Genomic DNA, 24191 nt, shown 5'->3' on the forward strand with positions numbered 1-24191 from the left:
CCCATGGATAAAATTTAGCAAGCAGAGGGGGGAACACAAGTACCCAGAGGGGGAAATCCCCCATCCCCCACAAATACCACCCTGCCCACAGATATGATGTCCCCTGATAGCAAATCATTGAACTATATATAGTTCAATGGAGCAAATTGATGCTCATTAAATAGCGTATGTGTCTGATACGCTATGATCCTTAATTTATGGATATGTCCGATTTTCCTCATTTCGAACGGCCTTCCCGATTGCGCAGTGTTAGCGTCGTCGCCTTGTAATCAACGGGGTCGATACCCGGTGGAGGCAGATGGTCGTTCAGATCCCACTTTAAACTGTAGGGCCAGTCCCGATGAGCCTTAATGTGCGTAAAATGAACTTAAAACACCAAATCAACAACAACAACCAAATCAATCAATCAATCAATCACTTCGAACAGCCTATATAAGATGAAAATTAAACTCAATTTACAAATATTGTGTGTGTGTGTGTGTGTGTGTGTGTGTGCGCGCGCGCGTGCGTGTGCTTTTTAGAGAGAGAGAGAGAGAGAGAGAGAGAGAGAGAGAGAGAGAGAGAGAGAGAGACAGTAAAATGAGGGGATGGGTGGATTTTCCGCTAGCTTCCACTTCCCCTCTTTGGAAGGCAGCAGTTGACTGACAATTTTCCTGTTTGATTAAAAACTAACAAGTAACTTGAAACATTTGATCATTTTATAAAATTGTTATTTCGAATAAAAATTGATAAAATAGCACAAAAATATAATATTTGTCCGATTGTCAATGTAATTATGCTAATTATCATTTAATTTAGTGGTGGTTATATTTGTTGGACAAAGAGCACAAAAATGGCGAACTAAACCGCATTTGTTACAACCCGTAACTGTGTAACATTTCCCGCGCTAGCGATGGAAGCCAGCAGAGTGGCGCTTACGCAATCACTGTTGCCACGTTGTGGTCTAAGTCCCACGTGTTTTGTTTTTGTCTGCATCTAAGCTTGGTTCTGGTCAGTGTTGTGTTGAATTTGTGCATTCCCGCGTATCTTATGAGCAATCTGAGCTCGTCTTTCCCCAACGCAGGATTCACTCTGCCTACAGCGGCAACGCCGCGTAGTTTCTGCTAGAAATGACAACGATCGGCAAGCGCGGGAAACATGACAGGATGTATCAAACGAGATATAGCTAGCTATAGATCCACCAAGACCTTTGAAACCCTGGGTTGGGGGCAGTGTCGCTAGTTAAGGTCACGGGCAAGCCTGTAGTTTACATATTTTCCGAGGTTTCAGAAGCCTTGGCGCTAATATAGTATGTTAGAGTAGCAGTAGTTTTGTTTCTTTTAGAAACATACCGGTGATTCTGACGTTAAATCCTCCTCAAGTATAAAACTTAATTTGTTGGGTCTGAAACAACAAACCACTACACCAAGGAACAATTATTTCATCCTTTCATCATAGATGATAGTTTTAGCTTTCTTTTACCAGTCTTTCGTACCTGGCATCCTCAAGGTCTTCTTTCTGTCGGGAGTCCGTGTGCTTCTTTCGAGGGCGAACAGACAGCTTGTGTTTCGCAGCAGAATTATCCAGAAGAGACGGGGTTTCAGAGCCCAAGTCCAATTCGCTATCGGGCTGGGTGTCCAATTTTATTCTCCTGAAATATAAAAGAAAAGCGGTTTCTGTCATAAACGTGGGAACATGTTAGAAACCAGTGACGCATAAATGTTTTAATTTGAGAGGCTCCAAAATTCATAACAAAACGTGAATTGAGAATCAGGACACGATTGGGCCACAACTGTCCCCCCTCCTATGTTTTATTACATTTGCGAAATCTGTATGCTTCCACTAGCAAAACCGTACGCACATCTTAAAAATTGTTATTTTTCTAAAAGTGCTTTCTTCGACTTTTCCATTTCTTTAGCTCAGAACGTGTTCTCTAGGCACACGTTCCGAAAATTTTAATACATTTCTTGAAACCACTTGCACAAAGATCACCCACAATATTTTGATGTGAACAATACAGTGCGTTCAGTCTGGCTCGGACAGTTTTGCGTGTCAATCAAAATTTCATCAAAAGATGCCGGAAATGTGTGAATGCAGTTGGCCACCACTTTGAACAACTCATATAACACAGGTTAGTACTCGTTATGCAATATACATATAATTGTCTGCATGCTAAATATTTGTGCGTAAAAATAAGCGGGACGTTACAGATCGAAAATGCCGGCAACGGCGCTATGCCTTGCCGTCTGCAGTCACTCGCTATCTCGACCCCAGCCAAAATGATCGCACGGTATTTCCTAATGGAAATTGCGTGCTTTTTGGAGATAATGTAGGTGAGAAAGAGTTTCTTGATTTTTTTGCACTTCTGAGACATATTTTCGTGGGGGTACCTTGTACCCTTTTGTTCCTGCGCCACTGTTAGAAAGTAACGGAGATGATGCTGTTGCAATAATATTTTGAAAATTGAAAATAAAGTAAAGTGCTCCCCTGTGCTTTGCAACACGCCATGAAGGTGTATAGGGGGTGTGGGGTTAGGGCCCCACACTTTCTTGATAACGACGTGATCAGCACCACGCCCCTGGCCGCCTTTACCCCCCCCCCAAGGGGTTCCTCCAGGTACCCATTTTATGCGACGCTGGGTGAGCGCCGGAGCCGGTTGAACAGGTGGACAAAATCCCGGTTCTCCCCCGCCGGGTCCCTCTCGCATGATAGTCAGACGCCATAACGACTGAGCTACCGTGGCTGCTTTTAATACTGGGTGAGTCTGTTAAAAGAGGCCCCGTGGAAAATGTGCTCCTTGCATGTAGGCAACCCTGGTACACCGAAGAGAAGAGCGGGGTAGAGAACAGTCCAGGATATAGGTGCCAAGCAGTTTAGTAAACTTGACATAAACGTAAATGAATGAAACATCTCTTCTGTAAATACAGTACAGTGTGACAACAACCTACCTAGAGGAGATGCTGGAAATGTCCTCCGTTGACCTCGAGGCACGTGTGCAGACGATACCACATGTTCTGAAAAGCACGGGCGAGGACATCCTGGGGGATGGCCTGGATAGCTGTGATAATGTTGTTCTGGAGTTTTTTCGAGTGTGTGAGGGTTGTTGCTATACACCTGTCCCTTTAGAGCTCCCCACAAGAAGAAATCACAGGGTGATAAATCTGGAGAACGAGGTGGCCTAGGTTGGTTCGTGCCACGGCTGATGACGCCATCAGACGAGAACACTGACTCAATGCGCGTGATCGTTGCACAGACTGTATGCACCGTGACGCCATCCTGCTGAAAGTAAGCGATCCTTCGCTCATCCTCAGTCAGTTATTCTACAAACACATTGAATATGTTACTGATGTAACGAGCCGAGTTCACAGTCTCATGGAAGAACACGGGGATCATGCGGCGTGACGACACGGTACACGAGGCAGCGAGTTTCTGGGCGTGCAGTGGAACCTCCATGAACACGTGTGGATTGTCACCTGACCAGTGTCGTGTGTTCTGGGAGTTTATTTAGCCTGACAAATGGAACCATGCTTCATCGGAAATGAACAAGTAACCATCCTGCAGCACCTCCGGAACAATATTGGAAAGAAACCACTGACAAGACTGCACGCGAGCTGCCTTGTCCACATCCCGCACCTGGTGCATCACGGTAACTTTGAATGCGTGCAAGTTCAAGTACTGCTTCAGGATCCGCATAGCGGTTGACTGGGACACCTGCAACTGTTGTGCCAAACGCCAAGATGACTTTCGTGGACTGCGTATCATTAGCGATGCGCCCACCTTTGCCTCAGTGCGGACAGTCTTTGGACGCACTTTTGGCTTGTTCAGTACGGGTCGGGTTTCCCGCCATTTTGCAATCAGTTCTTGCATTACTGATTTGGTTGAGGCCTTCGCTGGAACTCCATTCACCGCGAACTCAGTCGTAAACAAATCTGCACACTGTTTCCAAGAACCGAGGCGTGCATACATCTCGACAACAAAGATACGCTGCTGCACCGTTAACACCATGCTGACCCACCCAACCACACACACAACTTTCCTCGCCGCTCAACTGCAACCAACTGACCTGCACGCTGCCTGCCTCAAGATCACTACTGGACATTTTCTTTTCAATCCCCCTCTATGTCATGTTGTCGAAAACTGCTTGGCACCGATGTCCTGGAATGTTCTCTATCCCGCTCTTCTCTTCGGTGTACCAGGGTTGCCTACATGCAAGGAGCACATTTTCCACGGGGCCTCTTTTAACAGACTCACCCAGTATATTTAATAATATTTTGAAATCATGTTTTAAAATTTTAACGCGTTACGCAGAAAAGACGCACACAAATGAGTGAGGCAGATGGGACGGGAAGAGTTTCTGTGAGAGTTACCTCTCTACAGAGTCGTCACTCTCCCTATAGGAAGGTCGTTGTGTCGTTTTGCTGTCACCAGGAGATGCTCCTGGGCGCACTTTCAAGAAGACGTCACTTGTCACGTCTACTTTGTGAAAAAAGCTATGACACTGTTGAAATCTGCACCATGAGTGAATCATGATTCAATTTAAAACAAGATGATAAACCCTTTTCACTATTCTATTTGGGGAATGGACGATAAATTATTTTCATCAAAGGATGAAAGTTTCTCTTGTAGATCTTATCAGCATCTCACCGTCGTCACACGCAAATACAAAGAACTATTCAAAGTTGTCCACCAGAGAGGAACGTTTGTGGTGTGGTGTAAAAACTAGTAGAAAATAATTAAGATAAATAAAACATTTATACGCTATGATTTGCGAAACTATAACTACTGGATCGCTCCGAGTAAAAGTTGAGATAGATTTTTTTCTGCTACAACTCGTGCCAAGAAATGTTTTGTCAATCCATTAAGGATGTGAACACGTGTGCATGTACATGTGTGGGGTCGACAAAAGGATAAAAGAAAAATAATGTTAGACGGAGATGGAAGAAAGAAAAGAAAACATTTCTTAAATGGTATGGGAAGGTGTAGGATGTCGTGAGTCTTTCAAGTTTTGTTGATGTAGCTGCCGCCCCATATGAACTACGCATAGCGGCACGGTTCTTAGCATCGAGGAGAGGATGAGCTGTTACACTCTACCAATACTCAGGTTGCACATGTACACGATCAAAGAAATATTGAACAAGTGCACATTTTACCAAAACGTAGGAGGGTGTACGGCACGAAAATAAATAAATATACTAGCGATTAGGCGTAACAAAGATAATAATTTTCTTTCCAAAGATGTAGGGCATATTAGAAACTCGAAAGAAGTATGATGTTGATGTATATTCGCGGTATTAATAGTCTAAATGTAATCCGAGGCACCATAAAAACAATGTGAACACAACAAAATAATTTCATAATTTCCAAAGATATCAGATTGTTTTCGATAATCCATTTCAATAGCATGTGCTCTGATTGGTCGAGTCTGTCATGAAAGGCTTTCATTAGAACCGCTCCTATTTAGAAATTCTGGGACGGTAACCACGAATGCGAGAAGCAGATTACGTGCACTCTGACGTCACTTCCTTTAAACATGGCATTCATGTTTCATTCGATAGCTTTCAAGATAATAACTGATTATTTCGAGGGTTTCTTCCTAGGCAAATGCTAAACTTTGTTGTAAGCATACATCGTACACAGGCTAGTCGGGACAGGACCTGCAGCTTAAAATGGAATCCGATCCACTAGGTGCTTTCACGGGGGGGTCTAACCCGGGCTTCCTTAATCGTAAGGCGACAGTGTTACGGCTATGCCATCTCAGAGGCAAAAATGAAATTTCCGATGTGCATTTCACCTCGAAGTGAGGGAAGTAGGCAAGGACGCCGACTTGTCAAAATTATTGGGGGGGGACCCTCTGATCACTGAAATAAATTAATGAATGACTCCCTCCCTCCCATATCCTCCCTCTCGTAAGAGCCCATGAATTCCTCAACAATATTAAAATTTTCATTTACAGTTCGAATGCAAAATGTCAATTGTACACGGATGGATATGTCACAAGTTTCGTCAACCATAAAAGCAAAATATTCCCGACTTTTAATATCTGCTACCACGGAGCGCAAAACAGATCTCCCTAATATATCAATGATCTCGTTCTGAATGTCATGTGAGAGCTATTTGTAGCCCGAACGTCCCATCCACTCTCCTAGTTCATGCACATCTTATTTTGAAACTCTTTTTAGTAAAAATGTTAACAATACTCATAATTATATACTTAGTATATAGTAATAAGTCATGTGGTTTGCTGTCTCTGGTCATAGCCCCCCCCCCAAAGTTGACGGTTTAGCGGTCTCAGCCCCCCAAAGTTGATGGTCTAGAACATTTCAAATGTGTATTTAAAGTTAAGTTCATGTGGCACAATTCAGAGTAAACTTTACAAGAGAAGCAAAATAATACATTGGAATCTCTTAAGCAAAACGATTTGGGGGGCTCTGCCCCCACATCGATAACATTGGGGGGGGCTCGAGCCCCCCCAAGCCCCATGGAGTCGGCGCCTATGGAAGTAGGGGGTGCTGAGGCTCTGACCGAACGATACAAAGAAAGAGCAGACTTCAGGTATGGTGTTGGCGGAAGTGACGTCACCTAGTGCAGTTCGAAAGCGCTAATTAAACGAGCAATCGAGACCACAGTGTGGAGCACGCGTCGTTGCAGGCTTGATCACATGACTCCTGCACTCGTTGTTCATTTGTTTGAAATCACGGAGATAGGAAGCCATGTGATTTCTATGGTTAAAAACAAGTGCTTAAAACGCGGGGAAAAAACAACGTATCTTCAGTTTTATCTACCGATCGTATTTGGCGAAGTGCAATTCGAAAGACTTTCACTTCCAGTCCACGACTTCCAAGACCGAACTGCGAGACCATTCTCGGAGGAAGTTCGCTTCAAATGCGGTCTTGGACCTTTCGGACACGACCTAAGTAATGCTCTCGAGTTCGCTCACACTGGAGATCATGCACTCAATGTGTGAAATCACAGTGATTAATATAATATTAGTAAAGATATATGTGGTTGGGCAGGTCGGATTGACTTTTAGACACCAAAAATGACAAAAACACACACATAAAAATGAACAAGGGTGAGACCGGTTTTTTGTGTGTTGATCGATAATTCTATCCACTAAGTCATATAGTATACCATATACAGGGTGTTTCTAAAGTTCGTTTCCAATGCGTAGGAGGTGATTATACAAGTGAAAATAAACACAGAAGTTCATGTGACGAAATGCCGAAAACGGCATCCATTCGGATTTATTGAAATGGGAAAAAGTTCGAGAATTATGTTTACAAGGAAATAGTGGCACAACGGCCAACCATATGAGCGCGGCGAACGGTATTCCACGAAGAAATGCGGCATGCTCTATTCAAAAAAGCACATGGCAGATCTGTGAAGTTGATGCACAAGCGATTCCCCAAAGGAAGCGAATGGGTCTGTTGAAGTCATGGGGGTAGGGAAGGGTTTAGCGAGATGTGTTATCCACGGGAAGTGATATGTGGAGACTAGCAACCACCCAAGAAAAGATGGACAATATTCAATCATACTGCCTAGCGTACATTCCACTCCCCGACCGAAACAATAAAACTCCCCTTCGTTCCCAAAACTTGGGAGCTGTTAACCTTTGACGCAGATGCGGAGGGAATTTTCATAATGACATAAACGTCACAGATTACTGTATAAATGGGAGGTCGCAACATGGGTAGCGAAGGTACAGATAAAGAAGCTCCCCTGTGAAGGAACTTTCTGAAGTCTAGAGAAGAGAATCTCCTAAATGCTTGCCGTTATTTAAACTTCTCCTTATAAATAAGATGAACGAGTGTAATAGCTGCTGTTCATGCTCCCTGAATTTATCCTTCAACAAAGTTGTGAGCAAAGGAATATCTGCTGTTTACATTTTCACTCTTCACTGCAAACAAATTACACAAAATAGTTTTACCTAATGTCAAGGGGCTGACCTCATTGCCAGGGGGGGCTGACGGTAGTTCTAGGGGGGTTCAGCCCGCCCGGCCCCTGCCTGGCTACGGGCCTGGTTGATTGATTGATTGATTGATTTGCTGTTTTTAGTCCACTTTATGCACAGTATGGCTATTCGGGAATGGACCTACAGCTTAAAGTGGGATCCGAACCACTATGTGCCTTTACATATGAATGGCGACAGAAAATACTTGACAAACATTTAGGAGACGTAGGGTTACCAGACGTCCGGTTTTCGGTTTATTTGCCGTTACAGGTCATAATGTGAATGGCGAGAGAGTACTTTCATTACCATTAGCACAACGGACTCATGAGAAAAATATTTTTTTCATAAATTCTCGTCCCAATAATTTCAAAGAGTTGGACTGTCAAGTCTCTCATAAATATATTGACTAAACCTGATTTTCTTTTAGAAAAATTGGCCTTCTGAGAAGTACCAGTTAATACAGGGTGCGGCAGAAATACTGAGAAGATTTAAAAATCGCGCCACCGGAATCTCCCGACAGATGGCGCGCAAATTCGTGTGTAATTGTGTGCATCAGTGCATAGCCTTCAGTAGCCATGGAGCGTTGGTCGAATGAGCATAGTGCATTCGCAGTGGAATGTTACTTAAACAATAACGATTCTGCCACTAAAACGCAACGTAGATTCAGGCGTCAGTTCAATAATGGGAGAAATGTGACACGACAGGCATTTCTGAATTGGGTAAGAAACTTCAGAACGACTGTATCAGCTTTGCGTGACTTAAAGAAGAGTATTCGCGCTGCAATACAGCAGATTCCTCTGGAGATGCTTTACAAGGCTATGACTGCTGTACGTCGACGTGCGGCGGTTTGTTTGAGGGAGAATGGTGCCTACCTGAGTGACATTATTTTCAAGACATAGGCATCACATTAAATGCTTCTATATATGTACTTTTCAATTATGTGTTTTCATTGTTATTCTGAAGTGTAATATAGATTTTGAAAAATTAAATCGTCTCAATATTTCTGCCGCACCCTGTACATGTAGTGCATTGTTTAGTTTTAAAATTTTGCATTTAGGAATTAAGACTTTTTTTCTTTTTTTTTTTTACTGAAAAGTGCAAATTTTAAATTACTTTATAACGTGTTCTAGAAACATGTATTATATATTGCAAATGTTTTGTGTCCTACATTTTGGGACATGATGTCCTACTTTTCACTCATAGCTATATGGTAACCCAAAGCAGACAAGAAGCAGCATAGGAGGGAATAACACCTGCCACCAGCTGATCCCGGTTATTCCTCGAAGCATTTCTCCTTGCAGAAAGACACGTGCATTCATTTAGCAGCACGGTACGTTCTTCCTTGGGCGGGCGGAGGGAAATCATTGTCCTTATGGCGCGGCGAAAGACCTAGACCAAGGTTGCCGTCTTTATTTAACTCCCAAGGGTTATTTTAAGGTGCGAGGAAGATCCATAATCGCCGTGTCTCTCAAGAGGTGCTAATCTTACTCGCTGCTTCCGACCATATGGAATCTTTGCAGGAAGATGTTTTCAGGCTCCAGCAGGGCAAGCGCTGTCCCCGGCCCATATAAGGAGGGTTCCTGCCAAGGACGTATTTAGGGGGGTCCAGTGGGTTCGCCCCCCCGAAAGACTTACAAAGTACAAAAATTAAATATTGAAAATATACGTTGTTTAACATTGTATAATCGAGGGTTATTTGCTTCAATTTATTTGAAGGAAGTAAATATTTAGTTTTTATAATTATTCTGTTTAACATTAATTTGTAATTTGATCTGTGTGTGTGTGTGTGTGCTTGTGTCTAAACAAAAACTAAAGTAGTAGTTGTTGCATAACAACAACATGATTATTTTATTGGGAGACGCTTGACTCTAAAGTATCCTAACGCACTGTCAAGGTTCCAGACACTCCCCCCCGAAAGACTTAACAAGTACTAACATAAAACAATGAAAATATACTTGTTTAGCATTCGCTGAACTTTGAATGGCGGTACCAAAGATATTAATCTGAAACTTTGATTTTTGTCAACATTCTTTCTTGTTATTTAATAAATATTCAATTCATTATCCATTTGGCACTGATTTCCTTCCCAGGGCAGTTGCTTTTATACAAATTTTAGCGATCTTAAATACACGCAAGATAATGAATACATGCTTTTATATCTCTATTCTTATTGTTTTACATATTAATGTAATAATAGCAGTACAATATGAATTTCATCCTTATTAATTTGTATTACTATAATTTAATATAATTATTTTAATTTATACCTTTATATTATTTATTATTATTATTTCTGAGACACTTGGTTCGAAGGCCCCCGAAATAAATTTCTAAATACGTGCCTAGTTCCTACATTCTAGGAAGAGTGCGCGTTTAGTGCAGACTGGAGGTTGGCCTGTCGCTCTAATCAAGGCCACTATTATCTCGTTGAATATAACTGAGATTCTCGAGGGTGGCGCTGTAGTCCAAAAATTTTCACAGTGTATAAGCTAAGTTTCACGAAACGTTAAATGGATATCTTGTTTCCACCAACTTTGGAATATGTTTCAGATCTCACAACGAGACCAACCAAGCCAGCAAAAGTTCTGCTGCACTAACAGTACACATTGTGCGCAAATTCTACGAAATTATAAGTGATCTGCGATTATTCTCGATAGGGATAGACGTACCCAATAGTAGATGCATTCAGATTATTACTGGAGCTCTTGCCACGAAAACAGTCAAGGTCACGCACCCACACACAGTGTTGCCAATAAGCAAAAATTTCAACCGACGAAGTCAACCACATACGTACAATGCGCGAGGTGTCGACTGAGCAACTTAGAAGTGTGGCAGGCAACCCTGGAGGGCCAGGGGTGTGAAGGAGGCAAGGGGAAGCTCCGACCTTGAGTGGACTGTTTTTGTGGCGAGAGCTATATTTCGAACACAAGTAATTACCGAATCGGCATAGAAGTTTCTCAACGTTGTCCCTCCAACTTCGTCTTGGCCTTCCTCCAGGTCTCTTACCATCAGATTTCCCAACAAGAATTCTATAAATTCGTACCACATGGCCTGCCCACCTAAGTCTTCTTGATTTAAGTCTTGTAATAATATCTGGACAGGAATACAAATTGTGTTGTTCTACATTATGTAACCTTTTCCATTAACCTGTCTTCTCATCCCTTTTTGGTCCAAATATTGTCCTAAGGATTTTATTTTCAAATACTCTTCATTTATATTCCTCTTTTCATGTAGTTAAGACAAACTTCCAAAAAATAAGTCGGTCAGTTACTCACTTGAAAAATTATGTTTTCAGTGGTCGAAATACACGCATCAGAATCTGAATGTTAAAAAAATATATATTTATTTACGAAAAAATTGTTTCGTAAACTAAACGGTGCTTGTTAAGGTATTTTTCTTTGCTACACTACCAGAAATCAACGAAGGGAAATGAGGGGCAATGTGACTATTCTTCGTGAAAATTTTAATTTTTAGTCTTTCCACGTATCCTATGTTGGGATATGCTCCCGCTTAAACTTTCTGGTCATACGAAGGAGATATGAATGCAAATCAATTCTACATGAAATGCTACCTTCAAATGGATGCTGACGGCAGACTTAAGTGCAATAGGCATAAAGAATGCAGTCGCAAGAAGAAACCAGCCCATGTCCAGTGAATTCATATGTTACCAGGAAGGGTTCTACGTTTGAGTACAGCGAAATATGTGGACGTTTCATTGTTTGCTCCCTTCTACATATCATATGGTTTTAACCCAGAGGACGTAGGGCCTTTTTGGTGGCGTGGTGGTAACGTTGCCCGATTAGCCTATCTGTGCATAAAGTGGACTTAAAAACAACTCAAATTCTCAGAGGACGTAAAAAGGTAAAATGCAAATCCAACTAAACCTCAATACGATTGCTACTGGCTTTTTAATTCAATTTGCATCGTATTTGTATTTTTATTATTCCACGTCGCTTTTCTTCCACTTTTGGCCAATCGCGACGATGAGGATGAGTGATGATATGATTGAATTGATGAAAGGCCGCTCGCAAAAGAACACCAAGGCTCAGGCTGGGATTCGAACTGGGGAACTTCGTTGGCAAGATCGAAAGCCGAACAATTAACGCGCTCAGACACTGAGCCGACTCGCATACGACTGGGGAATTTCTTGTGCTGAAAGGACCGGGGAAATGTTCCTACAAGGTTTCTGGGGCGGGTGGCGTGTGTTTTGTCAACACAGAAATATTCGCGATCTAAACAGAACATCAGAATCAATTTATAATGCCGCCTGCTAGGAAGTGGCGACTTAAAAATAGTTGGCGTTCTGCCGAGAATATCGAAGTGCTCTAGATTTTTCGCCGAGTGGAGTTATTACGCAATCTCTGGCCGCGCGTGGCCTTGACTCGCTTTCTCCTCGTTCGGAATCAGGTGAGGCTTCAGGTGTGAAAAAACATTCTCCAGATGGCGCTACACGGTGGGAGAGGGGCAGGATTCGTGTTCATATTCATTTATTTGCTCAAATGTACAAGACCCAGCTCCCACTGGGTCCCTAAAACAACCGCAAAAGGGATTAAGCGGTTGTTCCTTTCGCACATATTGCGGTGTTCAATTTTAGTTTCGCGCTTATCCCGTTTCGCGGTTGTTCATTTCGCGCTTATTCCTGTTTTGAATTTTCGTTTCGCGCTTAATCCGTTTCGCGGTTGTTCCTTTCGCCCTTATTCCTGTTTTGAATTTTGGTTTCGCGCTTAATCCGTTTCGCGTTTGTTCCTTTCGCTCTGGTTTCTTGCGATACCAAAAAGCAACCGTGAATAATCTTGGAAGGGTTACCCGTTATAGATGTGTACTCAGATCTACGTCAGTTAACTTGAATCCAAGATTGCCAGTGGATAAGTGTTATTGTATACTGTGCACAAACGATAATAAAACAGACTTTATTGGAAGAAAGTTCCATAACCTATCATTTCTAACTTAAGAAAGGTATAAATACGACACCAGTGACAAGTCAGGGCCTGCAATTTATTTATCCTAATAGCTAACTGAAAAGTCCGATCAGGGTAACGTAGTAACCAGTCCAAGGCCCTAGAGGACCAGTGAAGGTGCGTGTCACAATTCTCATGTTCCTGCCGTAATTCATGGAGCAAATTGACATGTAAGAATATATCTCTCTTAAGTAACCACTCTCGAGATCACAGTGAGTAATTCTCACCGCATACACTGACATTATACTTGTCAACAGTGCTTCATCCATGTTGTTTTGGAATGACTGAGGAAAAGACTGGAAGAAAGCATGAATAGTCTAGCCGCGTCTTTTGCGTCAGTCTTGTCTGTCAAGCTTAACTTCCCATGCAAGGCTGACGCCAAAACTACGTGTGGTCCAGGCTTTAAATATTTGTAATAGTTTCATACATAATCCAATTTACAAGTTACAATGGCAACTGACTTTAGAGTGAACACATGAAGGACACCTTGTTGCAATCGTAGCGTACCTCTCATTTTTGAGTTACGCTTAGCCTTGCAGAAGGAAGGAAATTAAAGAATGTGAACTTCAGCATAAAGCATTTTCCAGTTACTACAGAGGTAAAAGTGGGGTGTGACGGAGGAAGTAGGAGGATTTTGGATCTTAGAGGATGCAAGTTGAATCTTAAAAAAAGGCAGTCGGTGTTGGAGCTTGACAGTCGGTTTTGCTTTGGAAAGAGAGGCAGTTGTGATTTTTAAACAGTCGTAGTTTTGGAGTTTGGATTTGGGAAGGCGGTTGTGATTTTGAAAGAGAGTCGAGCAGGAGTTTGAACGAGAACGAGAGAGGTTTAGTTTGGAAGACAGTCGATCATTATTATGGAAAGTTAACGTCAGTTCAAAAGTTTGTTCGGGAGAGAAGTTCAGAGAAGTTAAGAGATAGTTTTAAGAGACTAACATCAGTGTGTGTGTGAGGTTTAACTTTGAGACTCTTATTGATCATCTCTTCGAGAACGAGACAGGTAATATGCTTTTCTCTCATACGCCAACATTGCCAATGTAATAGTCTTAGGTCATTTTAATCTGAAAATGTGTGAGTTGTCATTCATTTAAAAGGTTGTGTAGATTAAGTTTATCTAGGTACCTCCGCAGATGAAGGATGCAACAAAGCGAGTGCTTATGAGCTACCGCTTTCCCCTATGGAACGATCCCGGAACCTGTAAGGGCCTTTACAAACTGTAGAGCCACCCCCAGTGGCAGTAGCAGTGTAGTGACCTAGTAAGGTTCTTTACGCAATGTGTTATATTATTGTAAATTGATGTTTGTATGTTATTATAGCAGTATTTTTAAGGGCTCCGGCGCCTAAAACACCCTTCTCTCCCTTTTACCTGGTTGCCTACTGCTTTAACCTTGCCAAAATCAAGAAAACAGTCTTCGAAAATTTACCCTATGAAGAAAGCAAATAGGTGTCTCTCTAAACGGAAAAACAAATGTTTTACTGAAAACATGAAGCCCAAAATTTGAGAAACCAAATGGACTTAAAGAACTGTAATTTCTAATACATTATTTTTGGTCGTCCCTACGCAGTTCATGACATTCGGATGCATGCCCAGGTGCAAGGCACAAGCAGACAATGGACTCCAGTTTATTCAACATTGACTACAAGCCAGTTCTATTTTCACTCGCACCCTAGTTTAATAACTCTTGGAATGCAATCGTCTTCTGCAAACAGAAGCACATTGTTTCACGGAGTGTGTGACGCAAAACCTTTATAATTGCCACCTGACCAGCGGGCGGTCTCCACTACGCTCGATTGATTGATTTGGTGTTTTAAGTCCTCTTTATGCACAGTAAGGCTAATCGGGACTGGACCTACAGATTAAAGTTAAAGTTGGATCCGAACCACTATGTGCCTCCACCGGCTATCGAACCCGAGACCTCTTGACCACGACGCTACCACTGCGCCATCGGGGATCTGGAACTGCTCAAGTCTCTAACGAGGCTTATCTGGAAGTTGATGGCCTAGAGCAGGGGTTCCAAAACATTTTAGTTTCACGGCGCCCTGTGTTTCAAGATTTTTTCGCGGCGCCCTAAGTATTTCAAGATAATATAGGCCTATCTAACACTTGCAACGCTCAGTTAGTGTTGTTAGGTTGCTTGCCTTAAGTTAAAAAAATTAACACACAATTTCAAATTCAGAAACATTTTATGTGTAAAAAGTACTAAATAAGCACATATTTGGAACAATCATATCATTTCAGTGAAAATATTGGAACATTTCGCGGCACACCTTTAAGCCAGCATAGGCGCTGCGGCAGACTATTTCGGAACCACTGGTCTAGAGTAACAGTTGTAGACAGATTTGTAGTGCCAGAAATTTATCTCGATTTATTGGTGTGCATGTAATTTCAAGTTAGGAAGGTAAAAAAACTAATGAAGTACTAAAATTAAATGGTTTGACTCAGTTGTTAGCATCATACGCAGATGATGTAGAATTACTAGGAGATGATATAAATACAATTAAGAATAATGCTAAAATATTTTTAAAAACAGCTGTTTGAAAGTGAGCAAAGAGAAAACTAAATATATTTGAGTTTGAGTTTTTAAGTCCACTTTATGCACAGTAAGGCTAATCGGGACTGGACCTACGGTTTAGAGTGGGTTCCGAACCACTGTGCCATGTGCCGTCACCAGGTATCGAACCGGGGACCCCTTGATTACAAGGCAACGACGCTACCACTGCGCCATCGGGGAGGCCCAAAACTAAATATATGCTTACAGGCCGAAACCAAGTGTTAGGTAATATCAAAATCTAATTATTGATAACAACTCGTTTGAAACAGTTTCCAGATTCAAATGCTTAGGGGTAATACTAACAAATGAAAATTACTATATTGAAGAGGAAATAAAAAGCATACTTTTCTCTTCATAAACTTTTATCTTCTCGTATAATATCTGAGAAACTAAAAGTTAAAATATACAAGACAGTAATTTTGTCTATAGTTTTACATGAACTTTGTCGCTTACATTAAAAGAGCAACATAAATTAAGAGTATTTTGAAAATAAAATCCTTATGAAAATATTTGGACCTAAAGGGAATGAGGAGATAGGTGAGTGGAGAAGGTTACATAATTATGTAATTATTAGAATAATTAAATGAAGAAGATTTAGGTGGGCAGGTCATGTGGCATGAATGGGAGAGGAAATTAGAGTTTGCAGGATTCTTGTTGGGAAACCTGATGGTAAGAGACCTGTAGGACGTCAAGACAAAGATGGAGGGATACGTTGAGATGGACCTAAACGAAATCCGTAAGGGTGGAAAAGATGGATTTCTCATCATGTTGCAAGTGGAAGCGTTTTTTTATGTTGATTATTGAGCTAGACACGATATTTGAAAAACATGACGAATAAGAATTTTCAAAATCCCATGTATTCCTTATGGAGAAAAAACGCAACAACTTCAACTTACAACTAATCAAATAGAAGTTTCGACTTTTCCGCCTGTCAATTTCATCTTCAATCTGTCCATTTTCCGTTGATATCTTTCTCTATGCCATCGGAAGTTTGATATTCCCAAGAGAACAAATAAAATAATAAGCGTAATGATTTCTCCTTGCATCATACGGACATCCTTGCAGTGTTGCCAAGCCTGATGTGCATAAAAGACCTAAATTTCAGCTTAAATGGAGTTAAAACTGACTTTCAAGGAGCCAGATTTTTGAAGGCTGGATAAAGTGCCTCCTAAGGTAATGTTAAATGTCAAAGGGGGAGGGCGCTGCTATTACCGTTAACTTTAAAGTGACGACAATTTAAGTTTCACGATCTAGATCTGGCGGAATCGCCCATCTCAATAATACACAGATGGTGGTATGAAATCGAAAATAAAGTATGACAATATTATGTCATTTTTACGTCATCCACGGCGCTATAATAGAGTAGCTGGGGAAGCTACAGCCAAAGGAGTGCACGAAAGTGCAAGACCTGGCTGCAAAAGAGCTAAGTTGGCAACAGTGCTCGCAGCCGCCGGAGAAGGGAGAGCGTTGCGGAAACTTTCCCTCGTACCCTTAAAGTTTGGTAAGAAACCCTGGTGATTAAAAGGTAACAAGATTTAGCCACCACGTAATCCAGGAGGCCCGTGAACTAGTTCTGGCGAGTAAAAGAAGGCAGGCAGGATGCACAACCTAGGCTCATTAGCAAGAGCGTAAGAAAAGCCAGGTTCATTATCTGCGAACATTCTCGGGAAGTGACTGGAGTAGAGACGGAAATAAATTGATTTATCGGTGGAAGACATTTCTCTCTGGGGGAATACTTGACGCCATCCCGTGGAAGATGCCATGGGTGCTATTTGTCCGTCAAGGTCGACGGTTGACTCAGTCGTCGGAGCGTCTTTAAATAGAGCGAGGCGGTGACAATTCTCCCGAGTGAACAACCGGAGCTGTCCGACGGACAAAAACACGCAAGGGCAGGAGAAGCCAAATTTGCAGCGGAATCTGTGGGTGAGAATCGAAGGAATTTGTTGATTAATTGTCGTGCCAATTGTTGCCAGAGTGGACTTGACAAGTCCGTGGCACCGTACAAGAACGCAGCGAGTATCAGTTGAGAAGCAGAAGGACGTTCAGGGTGCGTTCACAAACATGGGGGTCGAACCAGTAAGTCCTACCTCCCGCTCTCCCCGCCATGGAAATTGGTGTCTAGTTCAAATTAAGTTTAGTCCATACGGAATGTTTTATCGTCACTCTTGCATGATCATGCCAGACGGATCGCACAAAACATTACGCGTGGACGGCAACTTTAAAGTCTTGCTTGAACTGAATGAGGTTTGACCACCGCTCGAAGCACGGATGGGCTGGATTTGTTTCTCAATTTCTGTGGTTACTAGTGCTAATAATTTGCAGTACGTGTCCACATCCATATGTAATTAAAGATGCCTATCCTCATGTTCCTGCTGAAATTCACAGATCAACTTGACATGTGAGAATTTACCCCTGGGCCTCCCTGATGGCACAGTGGTATCTTCGTTGCCTTGTATTAAAGGGGTCTCGGGTTAGATACCCGGTGAAGGTACGTGCATAGTGGTTCGGATCACACTTTAAAGTGTAGGTCCATTCCCGATTAGCCATACTGTGCATAAAAGGACCCAAAACACCTACTCAACCAATCGAAACCACAGCGAGCGATGCGCATTTCTTTCATTCTCATCGTACACACTGAAATTATAATGAATACAAAATTTAAAAAAACAACTTGAAGAAGGAATGATGTTAATACTGTAACGCAAAGCAATAAATGATGACGTCAGCCCTGATTCCTTCGCAGCTGAAGTACACGACGCATAAAGAAAGAACGGCACTTCTTCCTGTGCAAATCTGTGTAGTTATTTTGACACTAATAAGGCCAAAATCCAAGTGACTTTTGATGGCGTATGATGATATAATAAAGTCTTCACCTGTAAGAAAGCCAAACCGTTAATGTGAATTGGCCGCGGTAAGCCACAGTTAAGTGCACGGCTCAGAACTCATGCTTTCATATTCTATCACTTGGCCCAAAGAATTAATGTATCCACCAGTTACCAAAATTCCAAAAATGCAATATATCAGTGTAAACTTCATCACTAGAATTTCCTCCTAACTTTCTAATTTTCTTGAACGAGGTGTACATAAGATAATGACAAAATAAGGTAACAATGCATTTCGGAGTTATAACAGTATGAGACATAAAAAATATTGAAAATTTTAAAAATATATAATCTTAAGACAACGAAGACCTGTTATCAAACACAAAGCAATATTCATTCTTCTTACATGGGAGAGGGGGGGGGGGCTGACACCCAAAAGTCAGCCTCACTTCCACGTAGTATACCCTGGGAACTGCGATGCTGCAGGCCAAGAAAGCTCTGGGCGACGAGACCTCTACAGTCAGTATACTCTTCTCCGCGTTTTCATGTTGTGTCCATGGGCGTCGCCAGAAATTTTCCTAGGGGGAATCGAATCGAAGATGTCGAGGACACCCCCTCCTCTCAAAAATATTGTGATATCGACCAGTGGCATATGCAGAAGTTTGTCAAGGAGGGGTTCATTTTTTAAATTATTGCATTATCGGTATTTTAAATTGTTATTATTATTATTACTACTACTAGTAGTAGCAGTAGCAGTTTTAGTTTAGTTTATTTTAGCATCCAATAAGTTTTATATGAATAATAGTACTTGTTATAATCAAGATTTCATAATAATTACTTCTAACATTAGTAGCAGTAGTAGCAACAGCAGCAAATGCAGTAGTAGTATAAGAAGCTTCGGAAGTGCGAAAATTGCAAATTAACAGAGATTCAGTGTTGCAAATTATGAAAGTTTCGTACCAAATTTGATATCTCAAGACCATTTTTAAACAATGACGCAAAATGAGGTGAAATAAAGTGCTTCGTTTATAAATTGTCATAAATTGAAAAAAAGTAGATGGAAATTTTCAGGGGGGTCGACCGACCGGTTCGACCCCCCCCTGCCGAGGCCCATGGCTGCTTTTGATTAAGTTATCCCTTCGTCCATTTCAGCATCGTCGTGATTAGGCAAAAATGGCAGAAAAGCGACGTAAAACAAATTAAACAACATGGGGATTCGAACCTAGGACACCTGACTTAGTTCCTCGTTACGCTAATCTCTCTGTTGACGAGAGTTTGTCCATATAACACAGTGCTTAATAATAGATTGTAGTTTGTGAATTTTACTATGCAATAGGAGGTTATGAGTAGGGCTCGGTAGATGAGGAAAAATCCTTTTTTTTCCTAGTGTCCGAAGACGAGGCCCAACATATGTTCATTTTGGGTCATTGTAGGCCAGAAAAAGGTGGGTTTTATTTGTCCTGTTTTGCCTTTTTCGGCGTTTTTTTGGCTTAATGATCCTCTTTTAGCCTTTTTTTAGGTCTTAACGGCTTCTTTTCAACTTCACCTTCTTTCGACTACGTTTTTACTGCCCATTCTAAATTTGAATCATATCATCATCAGTTCATCATCTCTTAAACATTCTTTCTGTAGTAAAGAAATATATATATACGTATATATATTTGAACCATCCCTGAAACGAGAGAAAAACATTGTTGGACGACTGAAGCAGGTAAGGTACAAGGTCCTTTTACCGTAACTTGTCTGGAAGGTCGCGCTGGAGATGACTATTGTGATACACTGCAATGCCAAATGAGGTAAGGTTTCCGAAGTCCTATTTCTGTAACCCTAGTGTGGATAGGCCAAATAAGGTTTTTCAAATTATGATAATCTAAAAAATATATAATGTCTGAAAGAAGATGCATTTCATTCATATAGTGTTTTCGCACTGTGTTCCATACCACCATAATTTTGTATTTTTTTCATTCATTAAATATGTAATTAGAACTGAAGTTATTAATTAATTTGGATCACATTTATACGTCCTTTTTTCGTTTTTAGGTCCTTTTTTTGATATTTTTAGGTCCTTTTATAGGCCTTTTTTGGCAATTTATAGGTCTTCTACTTCCGCGCCCTAGTTATGTGTAACAGCTAAGAGCGCCTTCACTGGCAACTGAAGTAGGCGATCTCTATTTCGGAGTTGTGTTTGAAAGCTGGAAGCACCGAGTGCGCAGTTATTGGAAACCAAGGTCTGAAAGCTTCTACCCGTGACTCAGAAAACAACATGTAGAGAATGTCCGCGTGTTTTGCAGGGTGACGATTGGTCAATGTAAGTATCCTTCGCGCAGCTTCACATGATTTTACAAAGGGTAGGCAAGAGGCTCGTCTAAACAAGAAGGAATTTCGCACCCTGTGAAGTTAGCCGGAATTTAAGATTTCTTGTCATCTAACGAAAGACAAGTTAAAGGAAGGAAACCGCGAAAGCACTAAAATTTATATTATATCACTTCTGTTTCCATTTGTTTGGTTGGTTGCTTGATGTATCGTATTATTGCCGGTACGACCGCAAGGATAAAGGTGGGTGGAGAATATTTATAAATGATAAGAACAAACACAATCACATGGCTTGTCTGCAAATCGAACCCAAGGTCTCGGATAACTGAGATGGATGAATGATTTCCAAGTCTATTGGCTTTACAGACAGATTAATCTACACTTAATTGGCCTAATTCAACAAAACCCATGCATGTTTTACACAGTCCGTCCAGTAGGAAAGGTGACTGATTTTTTTTGCCACGGAACAACCAGGGCCATCTATAGAGAAGTATATGTACTACGTAACGACACATTTCGAATTTCTTCCGGCAAAGTTGCAAAGCACTAGCGTCGACGGTCGACGCATACGTATCTTGTGACTGACAGTACCTGCTGAACGTCGGTCGGAATGGAGCAACGTGCCAACATTAAATACTGTTTCACATTGGGTAAAAGTGCAATAGAGACGTTTCAAATTATTCAAACTGTTTACGGTAGTGAGGCATTTAGACGTAAGAACGTGTTTAGGTGGTATGCAAGATTTCGTGATGGTCCAGGGTCCAGGGTCTCCAAAACCGAAGAAAGTGCGCATGCAGAAGAACAGAATCAAAATCCTGCTCACGGTTTTCTTCGACTCGAAAGGCAACATCCACAAGAAATTCACTCCAGACGGTCACACTGAACGCTGAGTATTACGTGGGTATTTTGCATCGTATATCGGCCAGGATTCGTAGAGTTCGGCCTGAATATCGGGAACAGGGCTCATGGTCTCTGTTGCACGACAATGCACCCGTGCACAAGAGCAGGTTGGTACGCCAGTTTTTGGCCAAAATAGGGATAGTGTACCTCAATCACCCCTATATTCTCCAGATTTAGCTCCATGCGACTTCTGGCTATTTCCAAAACTGAAATTGGCGTTGAAAGGAAGGCGTTTCGACACCATTCCAGACATCCAAAAGGCTTCGACCGCGATTTTGGAGGCAATTCCGAAACAGGAGTACCAAGACTGCTTCACAAAGTTCTACAACCGCTTCAGTGCTTGTATTGACTCACAAGGTGTCTATTTTGAATAAACGTTTTTTGTATACTACCAGTCCACAACGTCTTGTCTTTCTTTTCTCATTAGTCACCTTTCCCACTGGACGGACTGTGCATATGTAGATACTAGGGCTGTGCCGATATCACCATTTGCCGATACTGACGCCGATACCCTGACCGATTCCAACCGATACCGATACTTGTATAATTCTAGTTTAAAATAGCAAAGGCTAGTTACTGAGCCATAAATTCTCATCACATTGCAGTCTATTAATGACATTAAATAACTCCAAAATTATTCTCATGTAGCATTATAGCACTTTAAAATGTCTTGTGACATATTATGTGAACTTCTTTCTAGACCCAGAGGATGCAAAAAATAAGTGTTTTTTTAAATGTTGCAAGCCTTTGTAAAGTGAATTATTATAAGTGTCCCTGCTTCATTTTCATGTAAACAACATCCTTGCGTTTGAGTTATCCTGGTGAGGGAGGAAAAAGGCGCAAAAATATATAAAAATACAATAATAATGCTCATTTGGCAGACTCTATTTATGTCCTGCTGTCCATTATTTTCTGTCATTTGCAATAGAAACAAGTCGCTGCAGTATCGGTATCGGCCAACAGTCACACAAAAGACTTACACAGAAGAGTAGGAATCCACAAGCCTCCCTCCCCACAGTGACATTCATCCCTTTTCCAAGAACTACAGAATCAGCCCAGCATGACAATAATGCTGGTTTTGAAAATGTCCACGTTCTTACACCCACGAGTTTGCAAGCAAGAATTAGCAATGAATGATTTCTTTTATTTACACATAGCGTTGACCACCAGGCAGTTACATACCTTCAATGTCACGTTTGGGTACATCACTTCAGTCCTGCCTGTGGTCTTGTCATATGCTTCCCAGGAGGTACAGCATTTCTCGGAAATCTATAAAGAACTTTCTGTGTTGGACCCGCAAATCACAAGGAAGGGTGAACGAACCTTGAGCAATGAGTTCTTTCTCTTGGCCGCTCTTCTAGCCACTCGAGATCATTGGTACCGGCGAAGAAAATTCAACCGATACTCACCGATACCAATATATAGGTATCGACTCAGCCCTAGTAAATACATATTACAATGTAGATATATATTTCACTATATGGAAACAAGAATATGATGAAGTTCTGTAGGGCAAACAATGCAACCATTCTTTCTGAAAGCTTCTGCAGACAAGTCATGTTGAAATAGTAATAGCAAAAATCGTCTTCAGGTTCATTTGGAGCTAAATTAACTGTTGTGGTGGAGTGGTGTGGCTTATTAGCGATTAGTTTACGTTGACGCTTTCCTGTACAGTCACGGACACTTCTGTGTTGTAACAGCCCCATATGCTTCCAATGGCATTGCTACAACTCAGAAGTGTCCATGACTGTACAAGAGTTCAAATAATAAATCTTGCCGGCTCTGTGGTCGACTTTTGACATTGCCACCGAAGTTCACGGTTCGAGTCCTGCTTGGGTGCGGGTGAGTGCCACTTCATTGAGTTCATTTTCTCCAGGAGATTATAGCAAAGATATTCTCGACTAAAGTCCTGCTACATATGCAATCGGAGATTAATTCATCTTGAAATTTTTGGCATTGGTGTACTGCGATATAAAATTTCCTATAAGGTTAATAGATACGGTATAAAGTGGAAAACCTTTCATGGAGAACTTCGACGGTTCTCTATGAAAAGTTTTCCTCACTGGACTCTTTGTATCATTCAACGTTCTCAATGGTTTGTATGTAACCTTCCTCAGAAAAAGAGACTGCGTAACAGAAATATGTTTCACAAAACCAGGATACATATTTAATCCTAAATATTATTTATAGAAGTATCGGATCAATACGTTTATAAGTTGGTGTATTGCACATATACGTACAAATATATTCCGATCCGTGGCAGAGTGGTTAGCACAGCTCGTTATGACGCCAGGGGCACCGGGTTCGAATCCATGCCAAGTCATGGGTGTTCTTTGTGAGTGTCCTTCATCAATTTCACCATATCATCACTAATTCTGATCTTCGCGTTTAGTCAAAAGTGGCAAATAAACGAAGGAAAATAAATAAATCAACCTACAAGCATATATAGGAATCCAGAGTTCGATACACAATGGAGGCAGCTATTGGTACAGATCCCACTTCAATCTGTATGTAAAGCATTAAATCCAACAGAACTTTATTGGTTACGTTATGTATAGCTACATACAAACTTTGTTACCTTGCATGCACACATACATACATACAGTGTGTGTGTGTGTGGTCCAATAAATCAATAAAGATTAATCTGGTCCATTACTAATATACATCAATATTCATTGTATCCACTTTCATTATTACATGTGCAATGCCGTTAAAAATTC

The 24191-nt window shown here is 41.3% G+C and overlaps 1 protein-coding gene across 5 annotated transcripts in view; it reads right to left on the bottom strand.

Annotated features, from left to right (window-relative positions):
* Obsc (Obscurin) overlaps positions 1-24191 on the bottom strand; it is a 493648-nt gene that overhangs the window by 282559 nt on the left and 186898 nt on the right. For all 5 annotated transcript variants that reach the window (XM_083139413.1, XM_083139410.1, XM_083139409.1 and 2 more), the window contains one exon: positions 1475-1630. In XM_083139413.1, the coding sequence (XP_082995539.1) occupies positions 1475-1630 (156 nt within the window). The remainder of the gene's footprint in view (positions 1-1474; positions 1631-24191) is intronic.

Source organism: Lepisma saccharinum, chromosome 17 (assembly GCF_977018435.1).
Source record: "Lepisma saccharinum chromosome 17, izLepSacc3.1, whole genome shotgun sequence".
NCBI lineage: Eukaryota > Metazoa > Arthropoda > Insecta > Zygentoma > Lepismatidae > Lepisma > Lepisma saccharinum.